Genomic DNA, 16,512 nt, shown 5'->3' on the forward strand with positions numbered 1-16,512 from the left:
ATCTCTTTTTTAAATGGATTTTGGGGAGGTGATTTGGGAGCTTTTGCCTGGCGTGACTCTTATTTTAGTTTGGCCGGTCCAAAGTTAGTAGGACGAGTGTAAAAGCAAACATTTGCTACTAAAAAAAAAATAGGGCTGTTAATGTCCTCAATCAAAATGCAAGCAAAACAAAACCTTTAATAAAACTTTCAGAAAACAGTAGCCAATATAATTGCCAGGTAACAGATGCAGCCCAACTAATTCATTCAAAACGCCTGGATTTCACCACTACACAGCGACCTTCCTTTGTGTGTCAAAGTCACGCATAATGTTTTCAATTATTTGAGGTCCTTTATTTCCCACACTCCTGCCATATGGTGACCTTCAGATGAGAGAGAAGCGCCAGCACGGCGTAGCAGTAATGCTTAGGCAGGAAGCGCAGCGGAAACAGGTGAGAACAAACACACATGTGCGCTTTGAGTGACAGGAGCACAGAAGCGACATGTTTCAATCAAAACCGTAACATGTGGCGACGCTCAAGGTGTCAGCATCTGACAGACGTCATTTATAAACACGCTAATTAATTCAAGCATAAAAACTTTAATGAGGGAGATGGCGCAGGTGTATCACTTACACCTCTGGCTGATTACAGACAGTAAATCAGACGAAGACAATAAAACACATGGAACACAACCTGATTAACAGTAACAGAAACACTCTCAAATCAAAATGGCAGTAGCATACTTTTACAAGCAGATCATAAACCACTGGCAGTGCTCCAGTAGTATATTTATACAGACGTTGAGGAGTTGAGAGAGCACTTGTAAAGTGACTGCAAATAAGCAGATGCAACGTATATACAGTGAATATACAGTATATACGCTACTCTTCAAAAGTCTGAGGTAAGATTTTTTTTTACTTTTATCTAGCAAACATGCATTAAACTGATCAAAAGTCCCAGTAAAGGCTTTTATAATGTTACAAAAGATTTCTATTTCAAATAAATGCTGTCCTTTTGAACATTTTAGTAGCATTGAGATACTATTATACACTGCTCAAAAAAAAAAATTAAAGGAACACTTTTTAATCAGAGTATAGCATCAAGTCAATTAAACTCCTGGGATACTGATCTGGTCAGTTAAGTAGCAGAGTGGGTTGTTAATCAGTTTCAGCTGCTTTGGTGTTAATGAAATTAACAACAGGTACACTAGATGGGCAACAATAAGATCTTTTCTGACTGTTTTTCACTTTTTTTTGCATTTGGCTAGGGTCAGTGTCACTACTGGTAGCATGAGGCGATACCTGGACCCTACAGAGGTTGCACAGGCAGTCCAACTCCTCCAGGATAGCACATCAATATGTACCATTGCCAGAAGGTTTGCTGTGTCTCCCAGCACAGTCTCAAGAACATGGAGGAGATTCCAGGAGACTCTAGGAAAGCTGGATAGGGCCGTAGAAGGTCCTTAAACCAATAAGCAGGACTGGTATCTGTTACTTTGTGCAAGGAGGAACAGGATGAGCACTGTCAGAGCCCTACAAAATGACCTCCAGCAGGCCACTGGTGTGAATTTCTCTGACCAAACAATCAGAAATAGACTTCATGAGGGTGGCCTGAGGGCCTGACGTCCTCTAGTGGGCCCTGTGCTCACCGCCCAGCACTGTGGAGCTCCACTGGCATTTGCCATTGAACACCAGAATTGTCAGGTCCGCCACTGGTGCCCTGTGCTGTTCACAGATGAGAGCAGGTTCACTCTGAGCACATGTGACAGATGTGAAAGGGTCTGGAGAAGCCGTGGAGAATGTCATGCTGCCTGTAACATCGTTTGGTGGTGGGTCAGTGATGGTCTGGGGAGGCATTTCCATGGAAGGACGCACAGGCCTCTACAGGCTAAACAATTGCACCCTGACTGCCATTGGGTATCGGGATGAAATCATTGGACCCATTGTCAGACCCTACGCTGGTGCAGTGGGTCCTGGGTTCCTCCTGGTGCACGACAATACCCGGCCTCATGTGGCGAGAGTATGCAGGCAGTTCCTGGAGGATGAAGGGATTGATACCATTGAATGGCCCCCACACTCGCCTGACCTAAATCCAATAGAACACCTCTGGGAGGAAATGCCCCAGGACACCCTCCGTCGTTTCATTAGGAGCATGCCCCAACCTTGTCAGGCATGCATACAAGCAAGTGGGGGCCATACAAACTACTGAGTACCATTTTGAGTTGATGCAATGAAATTTCAGCAAAATGGACTAGCCTGCTGCATCATTTTTTCACTTTGATTTTTGGGGTGTCTTTGAATTCAGCCCTCTGTAGGTTGATAATTTTCATTTCCATCAAATGATGTGGCATCCTTTCATTCCTAACACATTACCTAGTCCATATCAGTATAGATATCCTGAATGATATTTTTCCCCATTGAGATCTGATGTGTTTTCAAAGTGTTCCTTTAATTTTTTGAGCAGTGTAGTTTTTGTTGATATTTTGAATTAGATTTTATTTTATTTGCTGTTCATGTTAATTTTAGTTTAAGTTTTAGCATTTTTTAAACATGTCTATATACAGTAGTTTTTCATTTTAATCTTTAGCATTTTTATTTCAGTTTTAGTTTATTTATTTCAGTAAGTTAAACTACATGAAAATGAGAAATATTGCCTTGGAAATACGCTAAAATAAAATATTCCAGTTTATTTAAGTTAACATTTATTTTATTTTAACAAACAAAAAAATTTTTTTTATAGTTTTAATTTTAGTTAACTAATTATTTAATATATTAAAATAGAGAACAGTTATTACTGTATTTTTTATTAAATATATGCAGCCTTGGTGAACCTCAAACTTTTGAATGCTAGTGTACTATATGAACCATTTAACTTTATTTCCATGTCACAAAGACTTTAGTATGTTACATGTTTTGATGACAGGCAGAGTGCATGATTACCATTTTAAAAACAGCCATGAAATGCAGATGGCTGTTAAGTGATTCATAATCTACATAAAATGTAAACTATAAATATTTAATATCAAACTGGGTGACAATATTCAATGTGTATGCTCTCCTACTATTATGCATTATTCAACAACTTTGGGGTGTTTGGAATGCTGGGTAAGTTTTGTATCCAACTATAAATAGGCACAAGATTCTCTTGAAAAAAAAAAAAAAACACGTGGTAGACGATTAGGATTGTAATGACTAATTCAGCTCACTTCTGAAAAGCCACTTTCATTACATGGAGGTTTGATAAGTTCTAAACAGATCAATGCAATTGAGAGCGTCATTGTCTGGTAGTGTTTTCAACCTCCGCTGGCACAAAAACAGAGGAATGAGAATGAGGGAAAACAGCAGGGCTATTTTTGTACCCAACTATAAAAATGCCACACAATTCTCGAGTCAAAAACATGCTTGGTAGATCTTGAAGCACATCAGTATCAAAATGATCAAAATAGAACCAAAAATAGTTGAACTGAATTAAAAATTACTTCTTGTAAGATTACTTTACAGTAAGATTCAATTTGTTAGCATTAGCCAATGCATTCGGTATCATGAACTAACAACCTTTTTGCTGTTGATTTATAAAAATGCAGTACAACTGTTCATTTCATAGTTATTTCAATAATTAACGTAACGTGAAATGTTAAAAATTTGTTAAATTTGTAGAAATGAACTTTAACCTAGACTAACTAATGCTGTAAAAGTATTGGTAACTGTTCATTATACCTAACAGATTAGAGTTGTGTTGTAAGTACATTATGGAAGTGCACCTTTTTTTCTCCTGGAAGCACAAGATCCTTTTATCGGATTGTGATGCACATCTGACTATGAATGTGTATCCAACTGTTGTTTCACTGGAAGATCTATTTATGATTTTTTAATTGAAAATTGCGAGGCCAAAAAAAAAAAAAAAAACTGCATGGACGAATTCTATTTCATGCCAACTTTAACTAATGCTAATGTTACCATTCCACTTATCTCAGAACAACCAGTTTCAAAATATGAAGATTTAAGATGATACTGGAACATTGTTGTCTAGTAGTGTCTTTTTCAACCTCATTGAGAATAAAAACAGATATGAGAATGAAGAGTGAAATGCATGTTATCATGCAAAAGCCTAAAACAATCATTAATGTTCAATAATACTGAATTACATGGTTCTAAATTGAAGGATAAAGGCTCAATGCAACCTATGGCAAACAGCTGTAGTTGTGCGCAAAAAAAAGTCTTTACATCCAATGTTTGACCCACCAGTTTACCTCAGTTTAAACATTTACTGTACTTACTCTCCATGTCCTGAGTAGTAACATCCAACTTCCTTACTGAGAACCAACTGAGCTTTGTGGGGTGATTTGGTGTTGGTTTTTCCTCATGCACAATGGAAGAGCAACAGACAAGTATCTCGTCTTTCTGTCTCTGTATGTCTCTCTTAATCGTCTTCTTTCGGAAAGCGTCCTGTTTTGTTGAGAACAGTACTTAGTTCATTAATGAGGTTTTTTGGCAACTGCACACCTCTGCTGGGCAACACAGCCTTCTTGTGTGATAGCTGGGTGAGAGCGCTGGGGTCTTGTTGAAGTGATGGTCTACGCAGAGACTGGAGTGTGTCATCAATCACCATTTTAAGCCCGGAGACACTCGGAGTTCCTTCACTGCTTGCCAATTTATGCATCACGTCCGGTTGGTTGCTCACATCTGTGGTCATTTGGTTTCGTGTATTTGAACCTTCTATACTTGTAGTGAGGACTGACTTCCCTTTAGCCTGCAGAACAGGGGGAAGTACATGGATATACATGGCTATATGAGTCAAAGGCTGTTTCGTATGCAGTGGATAAACTTGATGCCCAATTCCAACAACCATTTTTCTGGACAAGACGACATGGATATGGTTTAACTGACAACAAAGATGGAGATCAGAGCTGATCTACTGCAAACAGTGCTGGCCTTTAGAAGTGTTCATTGAAGCACAAAAGTCATTAAGCAACATTAAATGAAAAGGTTTGTTGAGTATTTGTGACATTTATGTGAGTGTAGAGCAGGTTTAGTGCTGACCTCTCTCTGATGTTTGGCTGTGCTGGTCTTTGCTGTGCTGTAAGTGGATGTTCTTCCTCTGCTCAGGTTATAAGGTAACAATGCACTCTGCTTTAGGTCTTTAGGCCATAAGTCACTGGCATGCTGCAAACACATTTACATTTAAGCATTTACAAGTTGCTTTTTTCCTACTTTGTGTTGAAGATTTACATTTGATCAGTCTATGCAGAATCAAACACATGATCTTGTTGATGTCAACGCAATGCTCTACTGTTTGAGCTAAAAGAAAACCCTATAGGAAATAACAGTGTTCGCTAGACAGCAAAGGTACAGAAACTTGTCATAATGTCTACTCCACCATAAAAAGTTTGGGTTGATTTTTTTTTAAGAAATACTTCAATTCAGATCGGTACATTAATCACTGATTAAAAGTGACAGTAAAGGCATTTAAAATGTTACAAAAAGAATTTTCAAATGTCTATTCTTCAAAGAATCCTTGAAAAACATGTATAATGGTGTCCACAAAAATATTAAGCAGCACAACTGTTTTCAACACAAATAATAATAAGAAATGTTTCTTGAGCACTAAATAAGCATATTAGAATGATTTCTGAAGGATCATGTGATACTGAAGACTGGAGTTATAGCTGCTGACAATTCACCTTTGAAATCAGGAATAAATTACATTTTAAAATATATCAAATTAAAAAAACAGTTATATATATTTCACAATAAATGCAGCCTTGATGAGCATGCAAGACCTATTTCAAAAACATTAAGCAATCTTACTGACAGCTAACATGTGAACGATAGTGAATGATGTCAGCTGAACATTAATATTAACACTTGACATGACTATAAATAGTTAAACATATGCAAGAACAAAAAGACATTCACAATATGCAAGTATGCAAATATATGTAGGAATAAGACTATAACGAATAAGACTAAGGAATACGAATTTAGTATGCAAATATTACAGTGACATCATCACTTCCTTTTGAATGCTAAGCATTCTATATTTTCGAAATCAACAAAGTTTAGTAAATAGTAAATTATTTAGTAAAACTCCTTTATAATAATGTTTTAAGGAATATCATTACTGCCTTCCAAGCACTGTATTTATATTAACTAGGATTTGATTAATTCTCATGACATTTCTAGGCCTGAAAGTCAGACTTTTACCTGATATTTTGATATTTTCCATGACAGTGGGAACTTAGGAAGAAATAGTTTCATACAGAAAATGTATACCTTACTTTTTAAGCTTTGAGTCTCAGGCAAGTGAAATGTTAAAAATGTTTAAAACTCAAGCAGGTCTAACTAACACTAACTTTTTGACCTTAATGATGTAGGAACAAATGTGCTGGAACATTCTGGACCTATTCCTGAGCTGAACACTCCCTAAGACAGTTCATACTTTCCACTGTGACTTTATGGCCTTTGAGTTGTTCTTCACGTCTACATCCTCATTTTAGCAGCAGCAGGTCTCATCTGCCTGTTCCTTTACGTACCCAGCACTGCTCGCCAGTTTCTATGGAAACCATGCCAAGCAGAATGCTGGGTGAAATGGAAGCAGCGAGAGGTTAGAAGAGTCTCAGTGCACAGAGTATCAATTAATCTACCTGCATGGACTGCACAACCGCTTTTAGTACATGTACAGTAATAATGAGACACAACAATATGTACACTGAATTATGGTACATGCCCTCCACTCCTCGTTTACTCTACCGCTTGAAGAAAAAAAAAAACCTCCAGCACCTCTCTGTGCCCCACCTCCCCGGAAGAGGAAAAAAATTAAGAGCCGAAGCGCTTTATTTTTCTTCCTCGTATCAGTTCAAAGCCACAAAAGCACGAATAAACCTCGACAATGAAAACAGCGAACCTGTGGGAAGTAGATAAGGGTGAGGCATTAGGACCGAAGACAGGGGCAAGAAAATCTGAGAAGGTTAGAGGACTGGAGGAGAGATCTAAACAATGGCTAAATCATCTACTACAGTACTTCTCTGCCATCTCTTGCCTTTGGTTTAAGTTATTAATAGTGAATCAGTTGAGTCAGGCCCTCTGTGTGTAGTAGCGCCCGGCTTGTCTAAAGAAGAGTCTGCTGGAACCAGTGTTATTGTGGCAGTCTGCATGACCTTATTTCAGCTAAAAGACCTTTCCGGATAATGTGATTTATACTCATGGAGGATGACCTTGAAAACATTCCCTCAATTCTTAGGGCTAGTTTTCATCTAACTTTCTCTGGGAAAAGGAAATGCAGTGTTATAAAAAAGAACTGTGGGGATATCATGGCCCTTGTGAAAAAGAAGCAGCACACTTCAGCATCCTAAAATTAGTACAAATAATATAATACTGAGAGACTTAAGTGTGAACAGAATGTAATGTTAACAGCATGCTAATTGCAATAAAATGAAAATGTATTATATTCTAAATTTACATAAAACCTTTGAGTGCTTTTAGACCCAATTATGTAGGACATCTTTATATGTAATTTCATAATTCCCTCTATTGTTTTTTAAATATGGTTAAAGTTTAATGCCAAATGTACTGGCAGTCATTGATGAAAAACTAATATGACACTAAATATACTTTAATGCCATTTTTACTGAAACAGGTATGTGTTCTGTATTAAGTTATATTTGTAATTACACATTTGCGATAATGAAGTTACAATTTAGTTAATTTAAAATATATAAACTTAAATATATTGAATAACACAGTACCGTTTAAATATAATCAAGTGCTTTACATATGCTTTAGTATGTTAGTCACCACATCAAAATAAATGTGCTTCATTAAAGTGGATGATTTAAATGTAATTTAAAGCAAAACCCTTAACTTATTACAAATTGCACTTTTTAAAACATAACAAAAAATATTTGAAGCATAACTGTGAAAGTGTACTATCTTTAAGAACACGTAAGTTCTGGCCTTTATTTTATTAACATTACATCTGTAAGTGCACTGTTTAAAAATGTACTTTTAAATTTTATTTTCATTTAAAGTACGTTACAATGCACATTTGATACAGTTAATCACACTTCTTTTTCACAATGAAGTACAGCTATGGTATCAGATGGTAATACCATGTATTTACAAGGTACTCCGAAGTACTTTACCTTCTAGAATACCTTCTATCTCCAAAAAGAAAAAAGCATGGTAATATCATGGAACTTTATGAAGCTACAAAAAATGCCTCATTTTTCATTGCAAAATTTGAAATAAACAGCAACTAAGTGCCAGATGTGGAACAGTACCCGTCTAAAAATTACATTATAAAAAACTCTTCCCATGCCCATTTGTAACAATGTTAACTGCACATTATGAGCACTTAGAAAATGAAGAAAGCTCACCTTCACTCTGATAATGGAGGTGACCCAGTCCTGCTGAGAATCATTCCCTTTACAGCAGAAATACCTTTTTCAGGGAGGATGCAAAGGCACATATTCAGAACACTGAGGCACTCAAGTGTCCTATTTGAAATTCAGTCATGCAGTTCTGTAGTTCAAGTACTAAGCTGTACAAAACCTTAGTAAGTTTCAGGCAGAAATATTAAAAAAAGAATCTATTATTCAGTTCCAGATAAATGTTTTTCCTAAAAAGCAAGCTGAAGCGTGTGATTGACTGTGCAATTAGGAACAGAGTTAATTGCACTTACCACTGCTGCTTTTCAGTATAAACAGTAAAACCCCAACTGTTGAAAATTAGTCAGAAAAACAACAACAGAAAGTATTCCATTAGTTTCGCAGCATTACATTCAGGTTCGCCACATCAATTTACAACTATATTCAGCTTTTCCTGATGGAGCCACAGCCTGACCCCTTGAGAACCTCTAAAGTGCTAAGATACCATTAAATTCAGCTTAACTTTCACAGTCAGCTGACAAGCCTAATAGAAAAGATTACCTATTTTGCTTGTGTAAGAGAATTATACTTTACACTCTTACAGATGTAACTGTTTTGCTGACCTACTTCTCGTTAATTTATTAAATTCATGGTTCATGGTCTAAATGGTTCAAACAAAATTCTGACCTTACACACAGCATTTTAGTCATTGTGGCTGACAAACAGCTGTTATTTCCACACAAATGGTCACGCAATGAGCGTTAAAATGTGTTTCTTCAACCTCTGGTACTTTGTCCCTCGTGTTTTGTTGTTGTTGTTTTTTTAAGAAAAGAAAAAAAGCATTTATTGCCTTTTATATATTGATTGTATTGCTTCACTCTGAAAACCCAGTATAAAATATGAATTCAAAACTTGATCTTATAAAATAATGAAATACAACATTTCAATATGTATAATGTGCAAATTATTTCTATTAATTAATACAACTGTCTCCCCCTTTTGACGTCACTTCCACCACAACAAATCCTTTTACTTCAATTACAGTTTCTTCAAAAGTGTCAGTGAAGAGCTTGACTGAGATGAAATATGATCATTCAAGGAAAATATTACATGTAATAAAGGCATCACATTTTGTTTGGTTTCCAATTAAGCTGTACAGTAATTTTGTGATGTGTGAAAATATTACCAAATTGTGTGTGCATTAGTTTACAAAAAAACTAAAAACCTATCAATAAAATTAGACTTAGAAAACAGCCTGTCACAGGACTTATTTAAATTGTGGCCACCTTTGATAAATTCATTTTTTTGTTTTAGGAAAATCATGGCCACCAGTGGCGCCTGTAGGTGTACGGCTGTACGCACTGTGCGTACCATGAGCGCTCAGACTGACCGGAGATTTGCCCCGCAAACATTTCAGCAGTTATCGTGTGTCCCGTATTTCTGTCGACTGAACCAGCCATGCCATTATTATGAATTTATCAGTCTTTTGCATGCCAAAGTCAATTTCTGCATATAAATATTACGCCAAATAGAAGCAGAAAATCGTGCTATAGGCACTTTCATGAGATCGGGTTAGCCTACAACAATTAATTTGTTGGCTATTTTACAAATGGGAATACAACGAATTCATGACCATGTTTTACATTCAAGCTACCAATAAATTTCATAGTGAAAAATTACTTTAAAAGCGTCTTGAATGCAATAAAGTAACCTAAATTTTAAAGCTGTTTTTAAAGCATTTGCTGCATGGATAAAAAAGAAAATAGGCTAATAAATAATTCACATATCAGACAAAATTGCATTGCAGCAAATCCTTTAAATTTTAAGGTATTCAGAACAGAGCAACATAAAAATCAGAAAATATAAGCAGCTTATACAATTATAGGACAACGTTTTACATATATGCCATTATAATCTGTGCTTTATTTTTTAATTGTACAGAATTATAAAATAAAACGCAAATTATAATCGGGCCTGTTTTAGGCTTTTCCTTATTTTTATATTTTAGACATCCATCAATTATGGTGATGAAAAAAAATGGTTCTATTTCTATTTTCGAATTAAATTATTTCGTTTTAAAGTAGTAATGTAAAGCTTTCTATATATTTTTATCATGTCTGTGAGGCAATTCGCTGAATTTAGGTTCATCATTGTGAAGCGCTCCTGCTCAAGACCGAGACAGCAGAAAGTGTTTGTTTTCTTTATTTTATAAAAGCACGTTTGGTCCCACTTTATATTAAGTGGCCTTAACTACTATGCACTTACATCAATAAATAAGTACAATGTACTTATTGTGTTCATATTGTATTACAAAACACTTTTGCTGCTATTGAGGTGTGATACGAGTAAGGTTAGGGTCAAGTTTGTTGGTATGGGTAGGTTTAAGGGTAGGTTAAGGTGTAAGGGATGGGTCAACAGTGTAATTATAAATGTAATTACATAAATTAATTACAGATGTAATTACACGCAGGTATTTTTAAAATATAAGTACAATGTAAAAACATGTATGTACACAATAAGTGCATTGTACCAAATTATTAATTTAAATATAAGTACATAGTTGTTAAGGCCACTTAATATAAAGTGTTTTGTTGATATTGTGAGTGCACACAATTAAAAGTAGACCCAGTTTACAGTTTAGAATGATGTATTACTCTTACCTTTATGAGCAAAAATGACTTGTATTTTAAGTGGTTTCCACTGTTAGAGAAAAATGCAAGTGATCGTGCTGGCGCCTCCATGTCCTGCGCTTCAGCTTCCACTCCAAACGATTGGAAATGCGTCTAACAGCGCACATTTATCTAGGTTAAACATTTAAACTAACATTGTGATATGCTTGAACTGTTTTATATCTATAGATTTTATTTTAGGCAAGTCATGATGATTCGAGAAGGCTAAATTGATCAAACATATAGGCTACGATCAATTCACTGTCTGCCGCTGGCCGCTTGGTCCTTACTTTAAAAAAACTTGCATTTAACGAACAAAAAATGCTGCAAACATTTTTCTAAATTAACTATAAAAAAAAAAATTATGAAACTAAATATAATCATTTTTCCATTACATACCAAACTGAACTATTTTAATAGCTGAAACAGTAGTATAAGCTTTTTTGGGAAAAGGGGAAAAAGACTGGCTAGGGCCTATATTTGAGGCCCGTGCAGGGCTCTATTCCACTTTATCCAACGTTGTTTTGTTCTCTGTTTTCATCTGTGAGCATGCTCTTTTCTTGATATATGTATTTTTCCATTTTGTTGAGCTTAAAATGTGATGCATTAGTTCTGCTCTCACTGATCTATTTTTTTTGTTTGTTTTTTAACTATGTGCGTACCCTCGGATGAAATCCTGCAGGCACCCCTGATGGCCACGTTATATTAATTATTTTGTTTCCTTGTTTTAATTTAATTAAATCATGGCCACAAATTAGTTCCCACAACTTACTAATTTGTGGCCACATATTATTAATTTGTTTTAGTTAAAGTGTGGCAATGTTGTATTCATTTGTTCCCTTGTTTTAATTTAGCTAAATCGTGGCCACTAGTACGGTGGCCGAGAAGTGCAAAACAAATCACAATTCTGAAAACAAAATAACAAATTACAAACGCAAATGCAAGTCTAAAAAACAAAATAACAATTCAGAAAACACAACAACAATTCAGAAAACATTATAATAAGTCAAAATGGAATAAAAAATACGGGGTGTCTATTTACATTTAGTTAAAAGTGGCTGTAAATCATCAGCTCCAGTGGCACAGATGGATAAGCGCATGTCGTTGGCTTTTTGACGCGATCGACCCGGGTTCGATCCCGTCTTTTGCCTAACTTTTTTTCCCTCCCTTTTCAAATCTCGTACAAAGTTATTTTGTTTTCAGAATTGTGATTTGTTTTGCACTTCTCGGCCACCATACTGGCCACAGATTTTTTTGGCCGAATTAATTCTTAATTAATGATCACGTTATCTTGTTTTTTTCCCTGCATGTCATGTGCAGGCTCCAACAATGTGTAAAATGTCATTTCCACCACAGGTTATCAAACACCATATACCATTTGAAATCTGGTGAAATTGTCACTGTGGTAGAAATGTTCATGACGGTTCCTGTGATGCACGTATGTCCACTGTTGATCAAAGTAAACATGAGAGTGTGCAAATGAGTTCATTTTCTAGTCCAGGAAACAAAAGTGTCTATAGTTGAAGAAACACCCTCAAATGAACAAAAGCTAAATAGTATGCATGTCCTCAATGAAAAATTCAAATAAAATAATGTGCAAACAGATTGAAAGTCATTTAAGGGTAAATTATATTGTAAGAATCATGCCGTGGATACATTCACAAGGAAAATTATGAATAAATGATCATTAGCAAAAAAAGCGCACTCATAAATTACACTACAGCCATAAATTACAAAAACGCAACATTATTGAAATGAAACAAATCCACAGTTAACAATTTTCCCAGCAGGAGAGAGAAAAACATAGTACAGGGTATTTGCTAAATTACGTTTAATGAATTTTATAATTGTGAGATATAAATCTGCTTTCAGATTGACTGTGATAGTCTTGTTTCTGAGGGGGGCATTTGGCACTAAACCAAGCAGCTGTGTGTTTGGCACAAGAGATAAAGACTGAACTCTGAGCTCATCTGAGCACAAAACCTAGAGTTAATGTCAGAACATTTATGAATCGATCTTAATTACACATTTGGGATTATTAATATATCTTTCAGTGTGGCCACACTAATTTTGAATAATTTGTTTCATACCACTGTTTGTGGGCTCTACATGCTCCGGATTAAATCAAGTATCATAATGAGGGTTTGGGCAAATTGTTACAAAAAGCACCAGTTTGTTGATGAACTTGAGAAAGACACGATTAGGCAGCACTTTTTTTAAAATGTGAAAGATAAATATTTGTGTCAAATGGTTTTTAGTGCACTAGATAAAAGACCATCACCTGCTTGTTGGTTTCAACTTCCTCCGTAGCCCTAAGTAACATTTAACAGACTTTAACGGAGCCTCTCTTTCTGGTTTGGTACTCTGTGGAAACAATAGCACATGTTTCAAAATCAACCCAGGGCTTTTATTAAAAAAATAATTCTGTCTACACATATTTTAAAGTACATACAACATAGCTCAAGATTAATGCTGCTTTATTACAATGCTATATATCTATCAAAATCCTCTCCAAACAATTAGCACCACTAAAACTGGTTCACATACTGTATGCAGAAAAGTAGCTGCTTTATTTCCCCCAGCTCATTCACTTGAATCAAAAGGGGAAAAAACTGCAATTTCCTGTTTACAGCTGTTGGGAGCCCAAGGGCATTGTGTAAACTAGCATGTGCCGACAACACTGTGTTGTTGTCTGGAAGGGATATACTTCGTACGTAATGCACTGCAAAACACGAGCGGCTCAGGCGAACACGTCGACGACAGCAAAAATGAGATCTAACCGAGAATCCTAACTTACAAAAAAAGCAAGAAACAGAAAACAAAGGCATCCGAATATCAATTAAATTTCTGCTTCACAGCCAATTCCCACCTTCTTCACTTGATAATTAGCTGAATATTCCGCAGCAGCCAGAAATTACACTAATTAAGGAAAGAACAGCCTTCATTCAGAGTGCCTTCGCCTCTCTGCCTTCCCTCCATCTCTCTCACACACACACACACACACACACACATCCACATTTCGCTCAAATATCAGTTATTAACACATCCTGCACTCTTTAGGAGACCGTGTCTTAGCTCACGGAGCGTGTGCCCCTGAGGACGAGCAGATCGGCGTGTGCACAGAGTGAATAAAGCAAGTATGAGGAGATATTACAGAGAGAGAACCTAACAGACTGCAGTCGTTTAAATCACTGTACTCATTTCAGAGGGTATGCGAAGTCCCACATTACTTTAATTCAAAATGAAAATAGCCATTAAGGGTTTATTTGTTTCCTTTTTTTTCCCTCCACGCTTATTACAAGCGGGCCCCTGCGATTGGCCCAAAGCAGGTAATTTCACATCCGCTGTGTTTTTTAATTACTATTTCATCTGTAAAGGCATGCTAAGAAAACAAACAGAGTTAATATGAAATGCCATGGCGAAAAATTTAAATTGGTAAACTGGCGACTGCTGCAGGGCCGCTGGCGAACAGAGATACTGCACAGAGGTTGATCCCGATGAACAGCAGGGACGGAGATATTTAAATATTACCATGGGCAGAGATGTTTAAAGACCATTCTAAGGATATTTGGAACCATTCTAAGAGTGAAAATGTAGGAGACTTACTTTTATGTCTTTGTATAACAGCAGTTTTTTGTCTTGTAGTACCAGGTATCGGTCCTGAAACTTATTCCCCAAAAGCAGTTTGGAAGAACCGTCTTTGAATTTGAGTTGCTCTCCTTTAATGAAATCTTTCAGTTTATCTGTCACAAACAAAGAACACCACAAAGAAAGCATACTGAGTCATACCATGAACTATTTATGAGACAGAACATACAAACTATACATATACTGCAGCACTGCACCAGTGTAGCCCCGCTACTTCAAACTCTAGCAAGGTGCCATGCATTTTTAAAATGGCTAAAGTTGTACTGAAAAGCAAGTGAAATCTCATCTGCAACACATTTCCAGCTTAACACATTTGAGAGACTAGCACATACACATCCTGCCACATGAATAAACCTTTGCATCACAGGACTGCTTAATATATATTAATATCTTTAGTGAGGCATGTAGAGAAGCTATTACTCAGCGCAGGTAGAAAATTATGATTTCTGGCTGTCGTTACTGATGGTTTCAATAGGAAACCAAAACAAGTGTAAATGCACTTTCTAAAAAAAAACCTGCTTTGCTTTTCTGCAACTATGCCATTTATCATCAAGAGTGGAAAAATTGATCAGGAAATTGGTACAGAGACTCTAAAAAGTTATGAAATTAGGCCAGAATCAGAAAACTTTATGACTGATAGTAACTAGTGCTAGGCGATTTATCAGACGATTTATTATATATTTGCAATGATTTTGTTGGCCACAAAGTTAATTCAGTTAATCTATTTAAAACTCAGATTTATGGATTTATTAGGGTCATCAACTGAAAATATTCACAATCTCCATGTGGGATGTTTCATATGATAAAATAAACATGAGAGAACTGAGACAGATGTCTGCAGTTTTAATAGCATCTCTTATTTAAATCTCAATAGCAAAAATTTGTGATATGGTAAAGTCTGATTCATTTAATCAGTTGAAACTGTCTGATTTCTACTTTTTAGTTATTTATATATTTTAGTCCTCAGCTGACATTGTTGGCATTGGCATTTTAATGTTTTAGTACACATATGTTAAAATGTAAAAAAACAGTATCATTCTTCCTTGTGTTCATTTAGTATACTAAATACTAACAAGGCTAAAAAATATGAGATCTATATAAAAAAAATAAGCACCGCTCTAAGAATAACCACAAGATAATCTTTGAATGTGGCTCCAATTAAACACTGACTGTAAATGTAATAAAACAATAAGGTTGTTTAATCTGTCGATCATAGTTTAGAGCGATCTGCTGGGGTGCAATCGGACATTCATTGTTGGTACCTGAGTTGGAATCTGTCATTTTAGAACCAGAATATTTCTTAATGAGCAGGAAGGCCGAGCTGGGATCCTCCAGAGAGCTCCACTCCAATACCTGCTCCAGAATCTTCTCATTGTAGTGTAAGGGCCGCTCTGAGCACAGAGAGAAATGATGAACGCAAAGCTCCATCTGACTTCTTTCACAATTGATTGCGACTCCACAGAACAGAAAGGCCAGAAACATATGCTATGCAAATATGTTAACACTTCTAGCTTCTAGCTACGCAAGCTCGATTTCACACATCATTGTGCTTCAAAACATGTCAGAACGCAATTCATAGTATGTTTGATGGACTGCTGGTTGCAATGTGGAGAGCAGACATTTGTGTAAATGTTGTGTAAATTTATACAATATGTTCCTGGACAAACATACAAAAGAGTCTCTAGAATCTAAAAAATGAATCAGTAGGACTGTATATTCTTACATACAGATTACATGAAAAAAACAAAAACAATCCTCCTCATCATCACCACCCCCCAAAAAACTGTTTTTGCTTTGGGTTTGTCCTCCACACAAGCATAATTATGTGGTGCAAATTTGTAATTATCGCC

General features: G+C 36.0%; 1 protein-coding gene across 2 annotated transcripts in view; it reads right to left on the bottom strand.

Annotated features, from left to right (window-relative positions):
• Positions 1–3,898: 3,898 nt before the first annotated feature.
• The window catches only part of LOC107750308 (arf-GAP with Rho-GAP domain, ANK repeat and PH domain-containing protein 2-like), an 87,493-nt gene continuing 74,879 nt past the window's right edge, over positions 3,899–16,512 (bottom strand). The window contains exons 27-33 of one of the 2 annotated variants that reach the window (XM_016565631.1): positions 15,925–16,053; positions 14,621–14,757; positions 13,296–13,378; positions 8,660–8,695; positions 8,355–8,418; positions 5,020–5,142; positions 3,899–4,729 (exon numbers count right to left, since the gene is read on the bottom strand). In XM_016565631.1, coding sequence (XP_016421117.1) covers positions 4,400–4,729; positions 5,020–5,142; positions 8,355–8,418; positions 8,660–8,695; positions 13,296–13,378; positions 14,621–14,757; positions 15,925–16,053 — 902 coding nt within the window. In that variant the 3' untranslated portion in view covers positions 3,899–4,399. Of the gene's footprint in view, positions 4,730–5,019; positions 5,143–8,354; positions 8,419–8,659; positions 8,696–13,295; positions 13,379–14,620; positions 14,758–15,924; positions 16,054–16,512 lie in introns of those variants that run through there. The other variant, XM_016565632.1, reaches the window with a different exon arrangement.

The sequence above is a fragment of the Sinocyclocheilus rhinocerous genome, unplaced genomic scaffold, assembly GCF_001515625.1.
Source record: "Sinocyclocheilus rhinocerous isolate Xijiao unplaced genomic scaffold, SAMN03320098_v1.1 scaffold692, whole genome shotgun sequence".
Classification (NCBI taxonomy): domain Eukaryota; kingdom Metazoa; phylum Chordata; class Actinopteri; order Cypriniformes; family Cyprinidae; genus Sinocyclocheilus; species Sinocyclocheilus rhinocerous.